This window comes from Chelon labrosus (assembly GCF_963514085.1).
Source record: "Chelon labrosus genome assembly, chromosome: 1".
Lineage (NCBI taxonomy): Eukaryota > Metazoa > Chordata > Actinopteri > Mugiliformes > Mugilidae > Chelon > Chelon labrosus.
The window spans coordinates 26,648,081-26,663,376 of record NC_140337.1 but is presented as its reverse complement, the minus strand read 5'-3'; the positions used below and the strand labels follow the sequence as shown (position 1 = coordinate 26,663,376).

The window sequence follows — 15,296 nt, the reverse complement described above, 5'->3', positions numbered from 1 at the left end:
TCTCCTGTCCTCAGCAGCTGACACCGAAATGTGAAGAGGAAAATGCTGGAAACTGTTCTTAGAGTGTGCAGAAAATAAACTCCGTCGTTGATCATCTGTACTTCAGTTGGCTGGCTGAAATCTAACTGGACACGGGACATGGTTCCACTCGTTCATCTCTCACATGGACCTCTGTAATATTCACTGTGTCATATTAAATTACTTATATCTTCATTGTGTCTGAGTCTAGTTTTGTTTCTTTTCATCGTTGTGTCGTTAAACCTGTGGCTACTGGTTCCTACTGTGCTGATGTTAATCATTTGATGTAAGGTGGTGTCATTTCTCTGGACCATGAGTGTGGAATAAAGACTGACCGAATCAATGACAAGAATATTAATAAACACAACTGTGAAAAAGTTCAGATCCATCCATAATGTGATGGAGCTTTTCTTCCTTGGATTAATGCTGCTCATAGTCTCTGAGCTCTGACTGACTGGGAAGATTCAGTCCGAACGGATCGTGGACGTGAATCGAGCTCACAGCCATCTCAGCGCTCTCTGCTCAGACAGCTCTGAGCTCTGATTCGGACGCTGCCTGTAATCTCTGAGCTCTGACTGCATGGAAATGTGTCCCAGAGTTTTCTCACTGTGATTATTTTAGTAACTGGTTGTGAAATGTTGTCATTTTTCAAGTTTAAGTGAGCAAATATATGAATAAAACTCAACAGTAAAAACTGAAAATCGATTCATAATCTGAACCACATTTGATCAACTTATGTGTTTGATTCCAATTCTACGTAGATATGTATAATACAAAAGTATAATTCATAAAATAAAGTGTGGTCGCTACTTCACGGATTCTGTTTTCGGGGGAGAAGTCTGGAACGTAACTCCCGCGACAGACGAGGGAACACTGTATGAAGTCCATACGGCTGGAGCACGTAATTCGGACGCCGGCACATCTCAGCGCTCTCTGCTAGACTCACACACAGTATAGAAACTCGCGATGTTGAAACTGGAGGACGCAAATATTTGGCTGCCGATCACCTTTTGCAGAGGAGCTCGCTCATCGAGGAAATGGGCACCAGAGCACCTTTAGACGCTGGAGCAAATCCGTACGGAGTCGAGGTGCTGCCTGTAATCTCTGAGCTCGGACTGCATGGAAATGTGAGGGAGTTTCTACTGTGATTATTTTAGTCTTTGGATGTGATCTGTTGTCATTTATCTGAAGCGCAAGTCTGAACCAAAGACGCCAAAGAAATAAGCTTAAAATTGTGCATGTTGGGGTGAAAGGCCCCGGGGGGTTAGAGTCCCTCAGAACTCACATTTTGGGGTGAAAGTTCTTGGGGGTTAGAGTCCCTCCAAACTCACATTTTGGGGTGAAAGGCCTTGGGGGGTTCGAGTCCCCCAAACTCACATTTTGAGGTGAAAGACCCCGGTGGTTAGTCTCTTACGAACTCACATTTTTAGTTGAAAAAAGGCCCCGAGGGTGGGGTTAGAGTCCCTCCGAACTCACATTTTGGGGTGAAAGGCCCCGTGAGATTAGAATCCCTCCAAACTCACATTTTGGGGTGTAAGATCTTGGGGGTTCGAGTCCCCCAAACTCACATTTTGGGGTGAAAGGCCTCGGGGGGTTAGAGTCCCTCCAAACTCACATTTTGGGTTGAAAGGCCTTGGGGGGGTTCGAGTCCCCCAAACTCACATTTTGGGGTGAAAGATCCCGTTGGTTAGAGTCTTCCGAACTCACATTTTGGAGTGAAAGGTCCCGGTGGTTAGAGTCTTTTGAACTCAGATTTTCGGTTGAAAGGCCCCAGGGGGTTTAGAGTCCCTCCAAACTCACATTTTGGTGTGACAGGCCCCGGGAGATAAGAATCCCTCGAAACTCACATTTTGGGGTGCAAGGCCCCGGGGGTTAGAGTCCCTGTCTTCATACAGAGGTAAACACCACTTCGAAGCAGACAAGCACATCAGAGCATGAAAGCAGTGTTTCAGAGTCCCACTGAACGGCCTCTGTGTTCAGACAGCTCCCTCCTACCTCCGCACTGCGCAGACAGAGAGAGCCGAGGACGAGCTCCGCGACGTTGCTGTTCCACGAGCACAGGGAAAGGGAGCTTTTGAGAGGAGCGCCAGAGAGAGAGCCGCATATTTTTTCCGCGAGTGAAAACTGGGAGGAGCTCTGGTTTCAATATAAGGAGGGCGGACTCTACAAGGTGCACTCCAGCCTCTCAGCATCAGGTTAACTCTGACTACAGAAACTGATCAACCCCTCATCTGGACACAGAGAAGATTGATAATGGGACGGAAGATACTGGTCCTCACCATCCTCTTCTTCTTGGTTGCACCGGTGAATTTGAACTCCTCCATTTCTGGTGACCCAGAGGAGCCATCAGTCACAGAGAATGAAACTATCTTCTATCCAGCTACAGACCAAACTTGTTGGTGTGCACAGTTGGAGAAGAACAGAGAGTCTGTGTTTCTGAAGAACTGCTGCTCCAGTGACACCAGGACTGATGGTGACAGACTGTCTGGATCATCGTGCTCACGTAGAAACTTCTCTCTGACTGTGGAGGAAGCTCAGCTGGAGGATGGAGGTGACTGCTTCTGCTACGTCTATTTCAAGAAGCTAACAAGTAGAAGTAGAAACAAGTCACAGTTGAACTAATGTGCTTTTTTGTCTCGTGTCCTCAGCAGTTGACACCAAAATGTGAAGAGGAAATGCTGGAAACTGTTCTTAGAGTGTGCAGAAAATAAGCTCCGTCGTTGATCATCTGTACTTCAGTTGGCTGGCTGAAATCTAACTGGACACTGGACATGATTCCACTCGTTCATCTCTCACATGGACCTCTGTAATATTCACTGTGTGTCATATTAAATTACTGATATCTTCATTGTGTCTGAGTCTAGTTTTGTTTCTTTTCATCGTTGTGTCGTTAAACGTGTGGCTACTGGTTCCTACTGTGCTGATGTTAATCGTTTGATATAATGTGGTGTCATTTCTCTGGACCATGAGTGTGGAATAAAGTCTGACCGAATCAATGACAAGAATAGTAATAAAACACAACTGGAGCTTTTCTTCCTTGGATTAACTCTGCTCATAGTCTCTGAGCTCTGACTGACTGGGAAGATTCAGTCCGAACGGATCGTGGACGTGAATCGAATTCACAGCCATCTCAGCGCTCTCTGCTCAGACAGCTCCCTCCTCCCTCCGCTAACAGAAGGAGCTCTGATTATGCGCTCCAGGACATTGCTGTTCCGCCAGCACCAGGGACGCAGAGTTTTTGGGAGGAGCGCTGGAGAGAGAGAGAGCGGAGCGTTTCTGCGCTGGAGTGTTGGGAATACGCTACTGTAGTTGTTCCTGTAGTCTCTGAGCTCTGACTATGACAGGATTCATACGATACGGATTCGGACGGATTTGTATCTTAATGGTGATGAGTTCCTTCTACTTTGCTAACTAACCGCTGGTGCTGCCTCTAGTCTCTGGGATGTGGCTACATGGGATGATACAGTCCGTACGGCTCGAGCACGTAATTTGGACGCCCGCATATCTCAGCGCTCTCTGCTAGACTCACACTCAGTCAGGAGACTCGCGATGTTGAAACTGGAGGACGATGATATTTGGCTGCTGATCACCAGAGCAGAGGAGCTCGCTCAACGCGGAAATGGGCACCAGAGCACCTTTAGACTTAGAGAGCGCTGAGATGGGCGTGCGTCCGATTTACGTCCACGATCCGTTCGGACTGAAGACGCTGGAGCAAATCCGTACGGAGTCGAGGTGCTGCCTGTAATCTCTGAGCTCTGACTGCATGGAAATGTGAGAGAGTTTTGACCGTGATTATTTTAGTCATTGGATGTGATCTGTTGCCGTTTATCTCAACCACGAGTCTGTGAGAAAGGTTCACTGAATAAATGACAAGAATAGAAAAACACAAGAGAACCAGGAAAACTGATCCGTTTAGACTCTGAACAATGTTCCATTTAATCCCGTTCACTTTAAATTTCATTGTTTTTGTAAAGTTACTCATCAGCCACACTGCCATGTCTTCATACAGAGGTACACACCACCTCGAAGCAGACGAGCACATCAGAGCATGAAAGCAGTGTTTCAGAGTCCCACTGATCGGCCTCGGTGCTCAGACTCCTCCCTTCTCCCTTCTCCACTCCACGGACAGAGCGAGCTGAGGACGAGCTCCGGGACGTTGCTGTTAAACCAGCACAGGGAAACGGAGCTTTTGGGAAGGAGCGCTGGAGAGAGAGAGCGGAGCGTTTCTGTGCTGGAGTGTTGGGAATACGTTTGTAGTTGTTCCTGCAGTCTCTGAGCTCTGACTGCATGTGAGGACTCATCCTGTCTTTACGCTCATTCTCTCAAATACTGTGAGGACCTGTGCTGGAAATGTGTCCCGGAGTTTTCTCACTGTGATTATTTTAGTAACTGGTTGTGAAATGTTGTAATTTTCAAGTTTAAGTGAATAAATAACAAATATATGAATAAAACTCAACAGTGAAAACTGAAAATCGATTCATAATCTGAACATCTGATCAACTCATGTGTCTGATTCCAATTCTACGTAGATATGTAGTAACATGTCTGGAGAGGAGCATGTCAGACTATGGTGGAGTAGAAACTACGCACCACACCTCCTTTACGTACAGGTGCAGATCCGTATGGTACAGTGGAAGGTAACTCAACCACGAGTCTGTGAGAAAGGTTCACTGAATAAATGACAAGAATAGAAAAACACAAGAGAACCAGGAAAACTGATCCGTTTAGACTCTGAACAATGTTCCATTTAATCCCGTTCACTTTAAATTTCATTGTTTTTGTAAAGTTACTCATCAGCCACACTGCCATGTCTTCATACAGAGGTACACACCACCTCGAAGCAGACGAGCACATCAGAGCATGAAAGCAGTGTTTCAGAGTCCCACTGATCGGCCTCGGTGCTCAGACTCCTCCCTTCTCCCTTCTCCACTCCACGGACAGAGCGAGCTGAGGACGAGCTCCGGGACGTTGCTGTTAAACCAGCACAGGGAAACGGAGCTTTTGGGAAGGAGCGCTGGAGAGAGAGAGCGGAGCGTTTCTGTGCTGGAGTGTTGGGAATACGTTTGTAGTTGTTCCTGCAGTCTCTGAGCTCTGACTGCATGTGAGGACTCATCCTGTCTTTACGCTCATTCTCTCAAATACTGTGAGGACCTGTGCTGGAAATGTGTCCCGGAGTTTTCTCACTGTGATTATTTTAGTAACTGGTTGTGAAATGTTGTAATTTTCAAGTTTAAGTGAATAAATAACAAATATATGAATAAAACTCAACAGTGAAAACTGAAAATCGATTCATAATCTGAACATCTGATCAACTCATGTGTCTGATTCCAATTCTACGTAGATATGTAGTAACATGTCTGGAGAGGAGCATGTCAGACTATGGTGGAGTAGAAACTACGCACCACACCTCCTTTACGTACAGGTGCAGATCCGTATGGTACAGTGGAAGGTAACTGTGGAGCTGCTCATAGACTCTCAGCTCTGACTGCATGTCAGCCTTCAAACTCCCTCCTCCCTCCGCTGACAGAGGAGGAAACCCTCCGCTCTTCAACTGCACAAGAGAGAACAGAAAGCTAGAGAGGGAGGAGAGAAACCACAAGCCGTACGTGATAAAGCCTTTCCTGCAGTCACAGCATAGAAACTAGGGCCTTCACTTCAAGTACACTACGCCGCAGGGATTTGCTCCACGTCCAGGTCAGACTACTGCACGGAAAATACGCACCACTCCTCCTAGACTCTAGATGATCAGTCTGCGTGGGAGGCTTCATCACGGGATGCTGTTACATTTGCATTAGTTTACTTCCTGTACTTGAGAAAATGGTGACTGGGAGTGTGAGGATCATGTTCAAGCTGCATTCAAATACTGTGAGCCAATATGTTGCTGTCATTTCTCTTTACGTATTTAGAAAACTAGAAACTATAGCAGAGTAAAGACAAAGTAGAAACTATAGTAGAATAAATATAAACTAGAAACTATAGTAGAATAAAGAGAAACTAGAAACTATAGTAGAATAAAGAGAAACTGCAGTGAGTAACATGGCTGATTTTATCCAGAGGTGGTGAAGATGTGATATGCTCTGAGTCTGGAGATGTTCTAACCTTTAACACTGTCTTTGATGAAATGATCAACGTTGACATTTATTCTGCTAAAACCATTCTCTGTGAATAATTATTCTAATAAAGGTTTTTTAAAAATCAAACCCAGTCTATCTCTGAAATAAAACAGAACCAAAGAGCGTTTTAAAATGTTTTTTTCTTTTTAATTGGGTCAACAATACTCCACTACACAGCTCAAACTCAGTCAGATAAAACAATAACACCTTCCACAACGTTGTCAGAAATAAACACTTCTTCTTGTTGTTGTTGTAATATATTGCTGTTTTTAATGTAAAGTGATCTGGATTAATCCTGCAGTAGTTGTCATAAACAAAGATAAACTAATACGAGTTCATTCTGAACAAACTTGGGCTAAACAGCTGAGGCTCAGTTTGCTGCCTACAGTTCAACTCTCTGGATGAGAAGGGGCCTGAGGATCATCAGCTTTTTAAGAAGAAGTAATTCACTGATAGTTGTTGTTGGTGCACAGAAAACAGACGACAACAAAAAGGCCTCCATGTGTTTATGTCGTCAGTTCACGTCAATAAGCCTCAGATCTGACGCTGCACTCTCACCACCTGTGACAAACACCACCATCCCAGCCTAACCTCAGGAAGACAGGATGCCTTGTTGATGTAGCGGCTGCGATGATGGGTCCTATACAAGGGACGGGACGCCCCGTCGCGGCTCCCCAGGATAAGGTGGAGTGAGGAATGAATCTCCGTCACACTAGAGCAAAGAGGAAACAACGGTTAAGTCCCTCAACGGCTGACATGAGAGCACATCTGGATTGTTCTTCAAACATCCTGCAGCAGGAGAACAAGCCAGAGGGTTAACTGTTGAGTTTCACATGTCCACCTCTGTGCTAAACCAGTTCAACGTGTGACCGTGGTTACTGAAGGGTTGAAACTAAAGCGGCCTCTGAGGATGTCACGATCCAGGCGTTTTTAAAATGATTTGTGAAATGATTTATTTCTTTTAGACGAGCCATGAACCAAAACCACGTCCCTGTAGCGTCAAAACATCTTCTGTTTCAAAGGCGGCCGGCTAGCGTCGAAGCTGCAGATGCTAATGTGCTACATGGTTGTGCTAAAGTGTAAATAAATGCTGGTAGTTAAAGAATCCGTTGAGCTGGAGACTGAAATGGAGGGAGCTGCACTAAGACAAATACAGTAGCTACGCTAGATAGCTGCTACGTGAGTAACACGGCAATATCTGAAGCGACAGGACCTCAGAGTTCATTTAGGTCAAAGGGGAAAAACTTTTCTGACATCTACAGCAGCTACAGCCTGTTAAAGTGGAGCTACTGTTTTTTTTTACAGAAAAAAGTTCCCCTGTAACTCAACTACTATGCCAAAAAAAGAAAACCCATTATGACTTGTGACTTGACACAGGAAAGAGACAACACCACAGAAATAAGATGAACAGGGGAAGTTACAGCCCAGGAATTGCTTTGCTGCCTTTTAAACAATATGTAAAATGGTAATGATGAGAACAGAAGAGAAGTGTTGCGTCATCCAGCAGATGTGAAACTAGCCCAGGTTAAACAGCAGCTTATCTTCAGGGACTTTTAGTTTCTGGAAACTCTTCTTCTTCTTCTTCTGAACCTGCAGCATTACCTTTGCAGCCTTCTAAATCTTCTCTGAAAGTGTTTTACTGCATCCTATAGTCAGGCTCTCTGCATTAAATACAGGGTGAGCTGTCTGCTCCTGCTAGAGTTCAACTATCAAGTATCTGACGGGATAATGTCCAGACGGCTGGAGCTCAGCAGAGGTCCTAAACTCAGCGGTGCGACGACACTTGGCTCAAAGCATATTCACTACTCTCTAGTCATTCAGGATTACCGTGAAGATGTGAAAATATGTGTTTACTTTAATGTTCAGATGAGATACACATTGACAAAGTTACAGAAGCTAAAGAGGACGAGGAGGAGGAAGAGGAGGAGGAGGAGGAGGAGGACATATTGTGAAGTTGTTCCAGGTCAACTTTTAAAAGTCTGTCTCTGTCTGTTTAGATGGACAGATACAGGTGTTGTTCCTGAACGTCTAAATGTTCCAGGTCTTACTTCTCAGAGTGGGTTAAGGAGTTCCTTCAAAGATCCATGAGTCCTAATATTAGTGTGAAATCTCTCCAGGACTACTTGTAAACGCCTGCCGCTGACCCAAAGTACCTCTCATGATTTAGTTTCCTCACACACAGAATCTCACGTCCCGAGTGGGAAGAACAAACATTAGAGGAAACACTAAACTCTCAAGTCCGAGTCCAAACAGTCATTTTATTAAACGAACAAACAGCGTGACACTGGAGGACACAGAGAGTATAAAACTGCAACGTAAAGCAGCTGGAAGCTACATGCTAACAGCTGTGTAGCATGTTAGCATGACACCAAGTAAGTCAGCGGTGTTTAAATCGTCCACAGCTTCCTCCTCAGTAGCGACGATGACCACGATGATGTGTCAGCAGCTTCGTGGATTCACATTTAGTTAACGAGCGTGTACAGGTTAGCTAGCCCCCATAATGAGCTAATGAGCTAGCTAGCTGTTAGCTAACGCTGTGTGACGTTCATACCTGGAGTCTGGAAGGAGTCCTCTTCGGTCCACGGTGTGAAACTGGTTTAACTGAAACCGGTGCTCGGTGGATTTCGCGAGTTGTCAGGAGGAACCAGAGGGTCGGGGACTCTGACTCAGAGTCGACGTTATGAGAAATGACCGAAGGTAACCTGAGATGGTTCGGAGTTTGGGGGGCATGTCCTAAAACTGCACAAGAAACCTGATTGGTTTAAAAGTACCATCTTACAAACACTGACGTCGGAACAGAGCTGCAACCGGCCGCGGTTACCACCCTGTAGTCTATAAAAGTTGAGCGTAACAGCAGTGGAGGGATACTCTGAAGCTGCGTCCTCTCTCTGAAAGCCAGCAGTCATGTGTGCTCCATCAATCTTTATTCTTCTTTCTGTCATCGCTCCAGTTTATGGACTTTACATCAACGCAACTTTAGGGGACTCCGTTGAGTTTCCACTCGCTGAAAAGTGCAAGAATGCAGACTCCGCCAGGCTGATCCAGCTGCGTAAGGATAACAGCCGGAGACTCGTTGCTTCCCTGGACGGCGACTGGAGACCTGGACCAGACCACCAGGACAGGATCCAGCAAAGCTCTCCCCTCACACTGAACAACGTGAATGTCAACGACAATGGGTTTTACGAGTACACATGCGACGACAGCTTCGTGGTCCAGCTGGAGGTTTTCATCCCCTCTGAAGTTTACGTGCCAGAGGGTGAGGCTGTCACACTTCCATGCCACTCGGAGATCCTCACCCTCCGAGGGCAGTCAGTGATGTCTGTGCTGTGGGAGAAGGAAAAGGAGCCGGTGCTGCAGCATTATCTCTCCAATGGTGTCTCATACGGGGCAGGCTGGGAGGGAAGCCGGGTGTCGGTGCCTGAGGACTGGCTCAGACGGGGGGACTTGTCTCTCACCATCAACCAGGCTCTGCAGACACATGAAGGACTGTATTACTGCTACACGTACCGGGGGGAGGAGAGGGTGCACGGCACTCCTGCAGCTGTGAGGCTGAGAGTCGGAGCAGCAGAGCACCAAACCCAGCGCACACTTCCTCCTGCTGCTACTCCCCAGGTGAGACACTGAATATACTTTACTATGAAGAATCTGCTGTCAGTTTATACACAATGTGGTTACAACAACAAAGCTGTACGCTCCAGATGGGAATGTCTTTATAAACTGTTTGTTTTGCTGCAGTTGTTGAACAGATGATAATGAGACATTTCTTGTTTCCCCTCTGTAGCCGTCTCACTGCCCACAGTGGACAGAGACCACCTGGATCCTGACTGCAGTACTGATGGCTCTGACTGTCCTTTCAGCCATTTGGTTGGTCTGCAAGCTGAGGAGCAAGCTGAAGGAACGGATTGTCTTCTGACGTTGGAGCAGGGTTTGAAGAGGACAGCACAGTCCCCCACACCAATGAAGTCAAGTGTTTCCACTGAGATGGTTGATGAAACCGGCTACTGCTCTGAAACAACTTGACCTTAAACTCTGCCTTATTTCATTTCATCAACTGTACTGCCTTACTTAGCTATATCAATGATATTTTATCAGTGTAGTCACTGTAGGTGTGTTGTGGTCGTCAGTTTAGTTTCACCGTTACTGTCTTCTAGTTAACTGCCCCTGTGTGGCTTTCCACACAGGGGAATAACCATCTGTTTGTTCACTCAGCAGAGTGTACACTTAGAGGGTTAGGACCTTACTCAGGACACCTCAGGGAGATGTGAACCCGTGACCTTGTGGCCCCGAAGCTGCTTCTCTAACCACTGTAGTCTCATCTCCCCCAAATCAGGGATCAAGCTCGGGCTGCACCGAATCCTAACCGTAGACCACCTGGTACTAAAACCCCTGCAGGCACAGGGAGAACATGTCTGGTTGCTGTGAGGTGTCAGTGCTCTCCACTTCACTAGCAGGGTGCTTGCTACCATGTGTTCACAGATAGAATGAGTTCAAATGCAGGAAACAGATTCCACGTGTTTAGACTGTATATAAAGCCAATTTACATCTTTTTCTTTCTTTTGCTTTATCATCCGGATGCTGGACATGTTTCCAACTCAATATCAATAAAGTTGATTTGATCAGAATCAGTCTCTTGTCTCTATTAACATTTCCACATTAAATTAGGATTTACTTTAATACAGGACATTAAGGGAACATGAAGATACAATAAAAGTAATGACCGTTAATCCCTGTCTATTTACAAGTTGATTTTAATGGCAACATAAAAAGCAAATTAAAGCGATTCTTCCTGTTTTACTCGCTGGACTTTCAAACATCAGAGCAGAGCCCATACATCAGCCAAAGCACCTGGACTGCCTTGTGAGAGGTGAGATGTTTCTGGTCATAACTACAGCGTAGATGGTTGCCCTGCACTGAAGCCGACACCACGGCCTCATGTGCTTCTCTACACGAGTGTAAAATATCACGGTGACATGGACCAGAAGAAGGAAATGACGTCTGCATCTCTATGACATAGTCTGTGTGTAGATCTAGTTCTGTATTACTTGGTCCAGATCAGGAAGGTCTTTCAGAGTCGTGCCTGTCATGTTGCTGCATACTTTCATCATATCCTGTGTCCTGTTCCTATTTCTTCTCAGCCCCATATCAGAAGCTAACAATTACCTCAGGGAGCAGTGATCACTGGTGTTGACTCATTATTTCCTTATCACCGAAGTGGCTCCTCAGTGAATGGTAAAGAGACGTGAGCTGCACTGAACCACAACATGCTGCATCCTGACTCAACGCTACTTTTCCTGCAGAAGCAGATGTTTCTATTCCACACTGCAAAAGAAAAGGTCTCAAAGAAGAAGCCAATAGCAACATTTCATGAGATCTCACTTTTTCCGTTGTCACAGTCACAACCAGAGTGAACAACGGTTTCTTCTCCAGAGCTGTGGCTGCTTTAAATAAGTCCAAAAAACTCTGCCTGACACACAACCACATCAGCAGTTTACAATCTATGTTGAGCACCTCGTCTCTGTCAAGAGTTTCAGATTTGCAGAAGTGGTTATGTCCCACTGTATGCCTTCATTTTTTTCAAGTTGCGCAAGCTGTTAACTCTCAGAAACTTGTCCTCTGATTCAGTTGTGTCTTTGGGTCTGCCAGACCTCTTCCTGTCAGAGTTTCCTCCAGTTTCTGAGTGCCTTTTGATGGTGAAGAAAACTGTGCTCACTGACACCTTGACTTTCTTTGCAATTTCCCTGTAGAAAACACCTACATTTTTAAGTGTTATGATGGTCTGTCTCTCTTCCATTTTGCCTTTTTTTTTGTAGCAACACACTACTTTCTGCAGTACAATACAGTTCACCCGATGCTCATGAGGGTCTGGTACCACAGTGTGTTCCAACACTGCTTTTATGCAGACAGAGGGGGTTGTAAGTAACCAAGAAAAGTTGGAACACCTGTAGGAATTAGTAGCACCAGCTTTCAAGGCTGATTCAAACCTTCATTGCTGCTGAACAGCTTTAAATTGTTAACCCACTTCGTGTTCCCTGAAAGAGGCCTTTTTGTATAATTCTGAAATGTACATTATTTCTCAGTTTTGGCTAACCAAACCTTTTTTTTTAACCTCTGGCTGTTCAGTTCTTACCTTTGTACCATTTCAAGCTATTTATTGGACTTGCACAACTTGAATTGCAATAAATAACTGGAAAAATTAGGGTGTTCTAAAACTTTTGACCGGTAGTGTATTCATTAATACACAGGATTAGATGTTACAATCCCTTGTGCCAAAATCCCAGGCAGAACACATTTAGAGGCCCAGTCCAACTGAGAAACCCTAACAAACCTACAGTCATGTGATATGACGCTTAACTTACAATCTAGATGAATTAAGTAAGTGCTGCTGGCTTGTAGGCCCACTCAGCAGCAGACGCTAACTCAAACATTGTGAAACATAAGCTAACCTACCGCTGCTGGCTTGTGTGGCCCACTCAGCAGCTAGCCATAGCTACCAAGCAACATGAAGACATCAGGAACCTGGCCTAAACAACAGCAGTATGCAGCATGTCATTGGGGTTTTTAAGTGGGCACCTCCCTTCACCGATGTTTCGTTAAATTAGGCCCACGACACCTCGAGAAGGCTTAACAGTGAATTCCAGCGTCCTGAACTTCCTTTTCTCCACACTCTCCCAGTTCTCCCATTGACCCTGCTTAGCCTGCGACACTACCTTAGTGCATCTTACGGCTTCCTCTTGTTTCTGTACCTCTTCCACTACCATTTTTCTCCTTTCTACTGCTAATGCCTTGCTCCACAGAGGTGTCCCTGCACACAGCCCTAGGCCTCCACGTCCTTGCTGTACATTGCCTATGATATCCCTATGCCTAAGAGCTGCCTCTGCTTGCTGTACCGCTTCTTCCTCCCTGTCTTACCAGCAGGCGCTACACTCCTAACCACTGGATCCTTTGACTGAGTAAGAGTAATTTCCAGTCTAACTTTAGCGCACTTAAACTCCTCTGTTAGGCTGGTAACTGGGAGCTCCAATATGCCTTTCCCATACAAGGCTGTGTCACTTAAGCAGCGTGGGACACCGAGCCATTTTCTGATAGATGAATTAATCATCCTTTCTAACTTTTCTACCTTTAAGAGGGCAACCTAATACACTGTTAGCGGCCACATTAGCCGGGGCAGTAAACCAAATTGCAAGCACCATAATTTTAACTTCCCTGGTAGCCCTGAGTGGTCCTGAAATGCCTTGAATCATTTCCTGCCTCAACTCTTCAAACTGCGCCTTATCACTAAGACTTGCATCATACCATCTTCCCATCTTCCCAAACTCTTCACTGGCTTGTCTAGCACTGTGGGAAGAACCACTTCATCATTTATAACAAACTTCTTATCTACTACCTTTCCTTTAACAATGGAAATACTCCTAGATTTAATAGGCTTCACTTTCATCCTAGCCCACTGCAGGTTGCTGTTTAGCTTATCCAGCAATCTTCTGGTACAAGGAGCGGTTGACGTTGTAGTCGTCATGTCGTCCATGTAGGCCCTAATTGGGGGGAGGCGAAGCCCTCCCTGCAGCCTTTCTCCACCTACCACCCATTTGGAAGCCCTAATAATAACCTCCATTGACATTGTAAAGGCTAGTGGAGAGACTGTACACCCTGCCATGATGCCTACCTCCAGCTGCTGCCATGCTGTAGTGTACTCTGCTGTGGTAAAGCAGAGTTGAATGTCTAAAAAGTAGGGTTTGACTAAGTTTGTATATATATATATATATATATATATATATATATATATATATATATATATATATATATACCTTCATTACCTTCATTCTATACTGTACTTATATCTGCATCCATCTGCTGCAGTTCATCAGTGCTTAATTTAACCTTATACGTTGTTTTGATTAATTAGTGTTACGTTGAAACAAGAATCAATCCTTACTTGCAGCTCTTTCACATTTTTAAGGCACCAGGTGAACTTTTGTTTCTAAGTTTTACTGACTTGAAATGGTTCACAGTGTTACAGTGGAGTTTTATTGTTGTGTTTTTTTCCTTTGTTTCTCTAACAACATAATTCTCAACAAGTGAATCACTGAAAAAAAAGTCAGAATGTAAAGACTCAGTTTGACTGGAAATCAGATAATAAGCTTATAGCTCCACCTCCTGGCCAGGATTTGTAATTTCAGTTGTGACTATTCACCGAATTCTGCTAATAAATAATTGTAATAAAGAATATTGTCAGGGTTAATGTCTAATTTCTTGCTTTCTTAATTTTTTCTACATGAAAATGTTGTGATGGTATCCTGAGCTCAAGAACTAAATCTGGGTTGTAAAAATCACCACGTGACAGAAAGTCTGCTCATTTCTCTGTGACTGAGCTGTTTCAGTGAAGAGAGTTGACTGACTGACAAACGTTCTTCTGCTCTAAACATCAACTCTGTACTTTGTGGTGTTTCAGGAGGAAAACTGACTCAGTTATAGTCTCATATTAGCTCCACATTTTCTCCATGGCCTTTGTTTGAGATCCTGGAATAAAGACAGGAGACGGTCATTTCATTCATGTGTGACAAACAGCAGCTTTATTCATCGTGTGAAGCTTCAGTTTGTTCTCCCAATAAATCAGTAAAGTCTGATAAATGACTCTTGTTCAGTGATTTCATGATTCACAGATTCACTTCATCCACCATCAGTTAGTTGGACTCAGAATATCAGCTATGTACAATGAAATAATGACTGATGTCCTGATTGATGATGATCATGATCACTACAGTTGACATGAGATTGTCTGTTCCTCTGTTTGAACAACAACAACATGTGGTCTCCAAACCAATCAATGGAGATATAATTGTAGATTTCTTTCTTTCCAAAGTCAGAACTAAATCGGAAGGTCTGCTGATTTCTCTGTTGAGGCCCATGCAGCAGATGAGAAACAACAACATACAAACACATCAACACAAATATTCATGAGCCGTTCAGAGCACAGACAAGTTTAGATTTTCATGTGGACAAATGTCAGTTTAGCTGAATCAAAGTCATGGTGAGCACTGAGAGCCTCCGTGGCTAAACAGACACAGGAAGGAGCGCCACCCAAACAAAGTCCAACATCAAGCAAACAACAGACGAAGCACATTTCCTTTGTACATTCCAATCAATGTGGAATTGAGCACACGCGTTGTA

The 15,296-nt window shown here is 44.7% G+C and overlaps 2 protein-coding genes across 2 annotated transcripts in view; both read left to right on the top strand.

Annotated features, from left to right (window-relative positions):
• Positions 1-15,296, top strand: part of LOC311505499 (tripartite motif-containing protein 16-like) — a 204,388-nt gene that overhangs the window by 36,505 nt on the left and 152,587 nt on the right. The gene's annotated exons all lie outside the window — the stretch shown is intronic.
• Positions 9,036-10,614, top strand: LOC311508118 (uncharacterized protein; the record flags this gene model as incomplete). The annotated part of the gene is made up of 2 exons (XM_084572773.1): positions 9,036-9,743; positions 9,913-10,614. 2 exons carry the CDS (start codon positions 9,036-9,038, stop codon positions 10,042-10,044), a joined length of 840 nt encoding a protein of 279 aa, XP_084428899.1. The 3' UTR covers positions 10,045-10,614.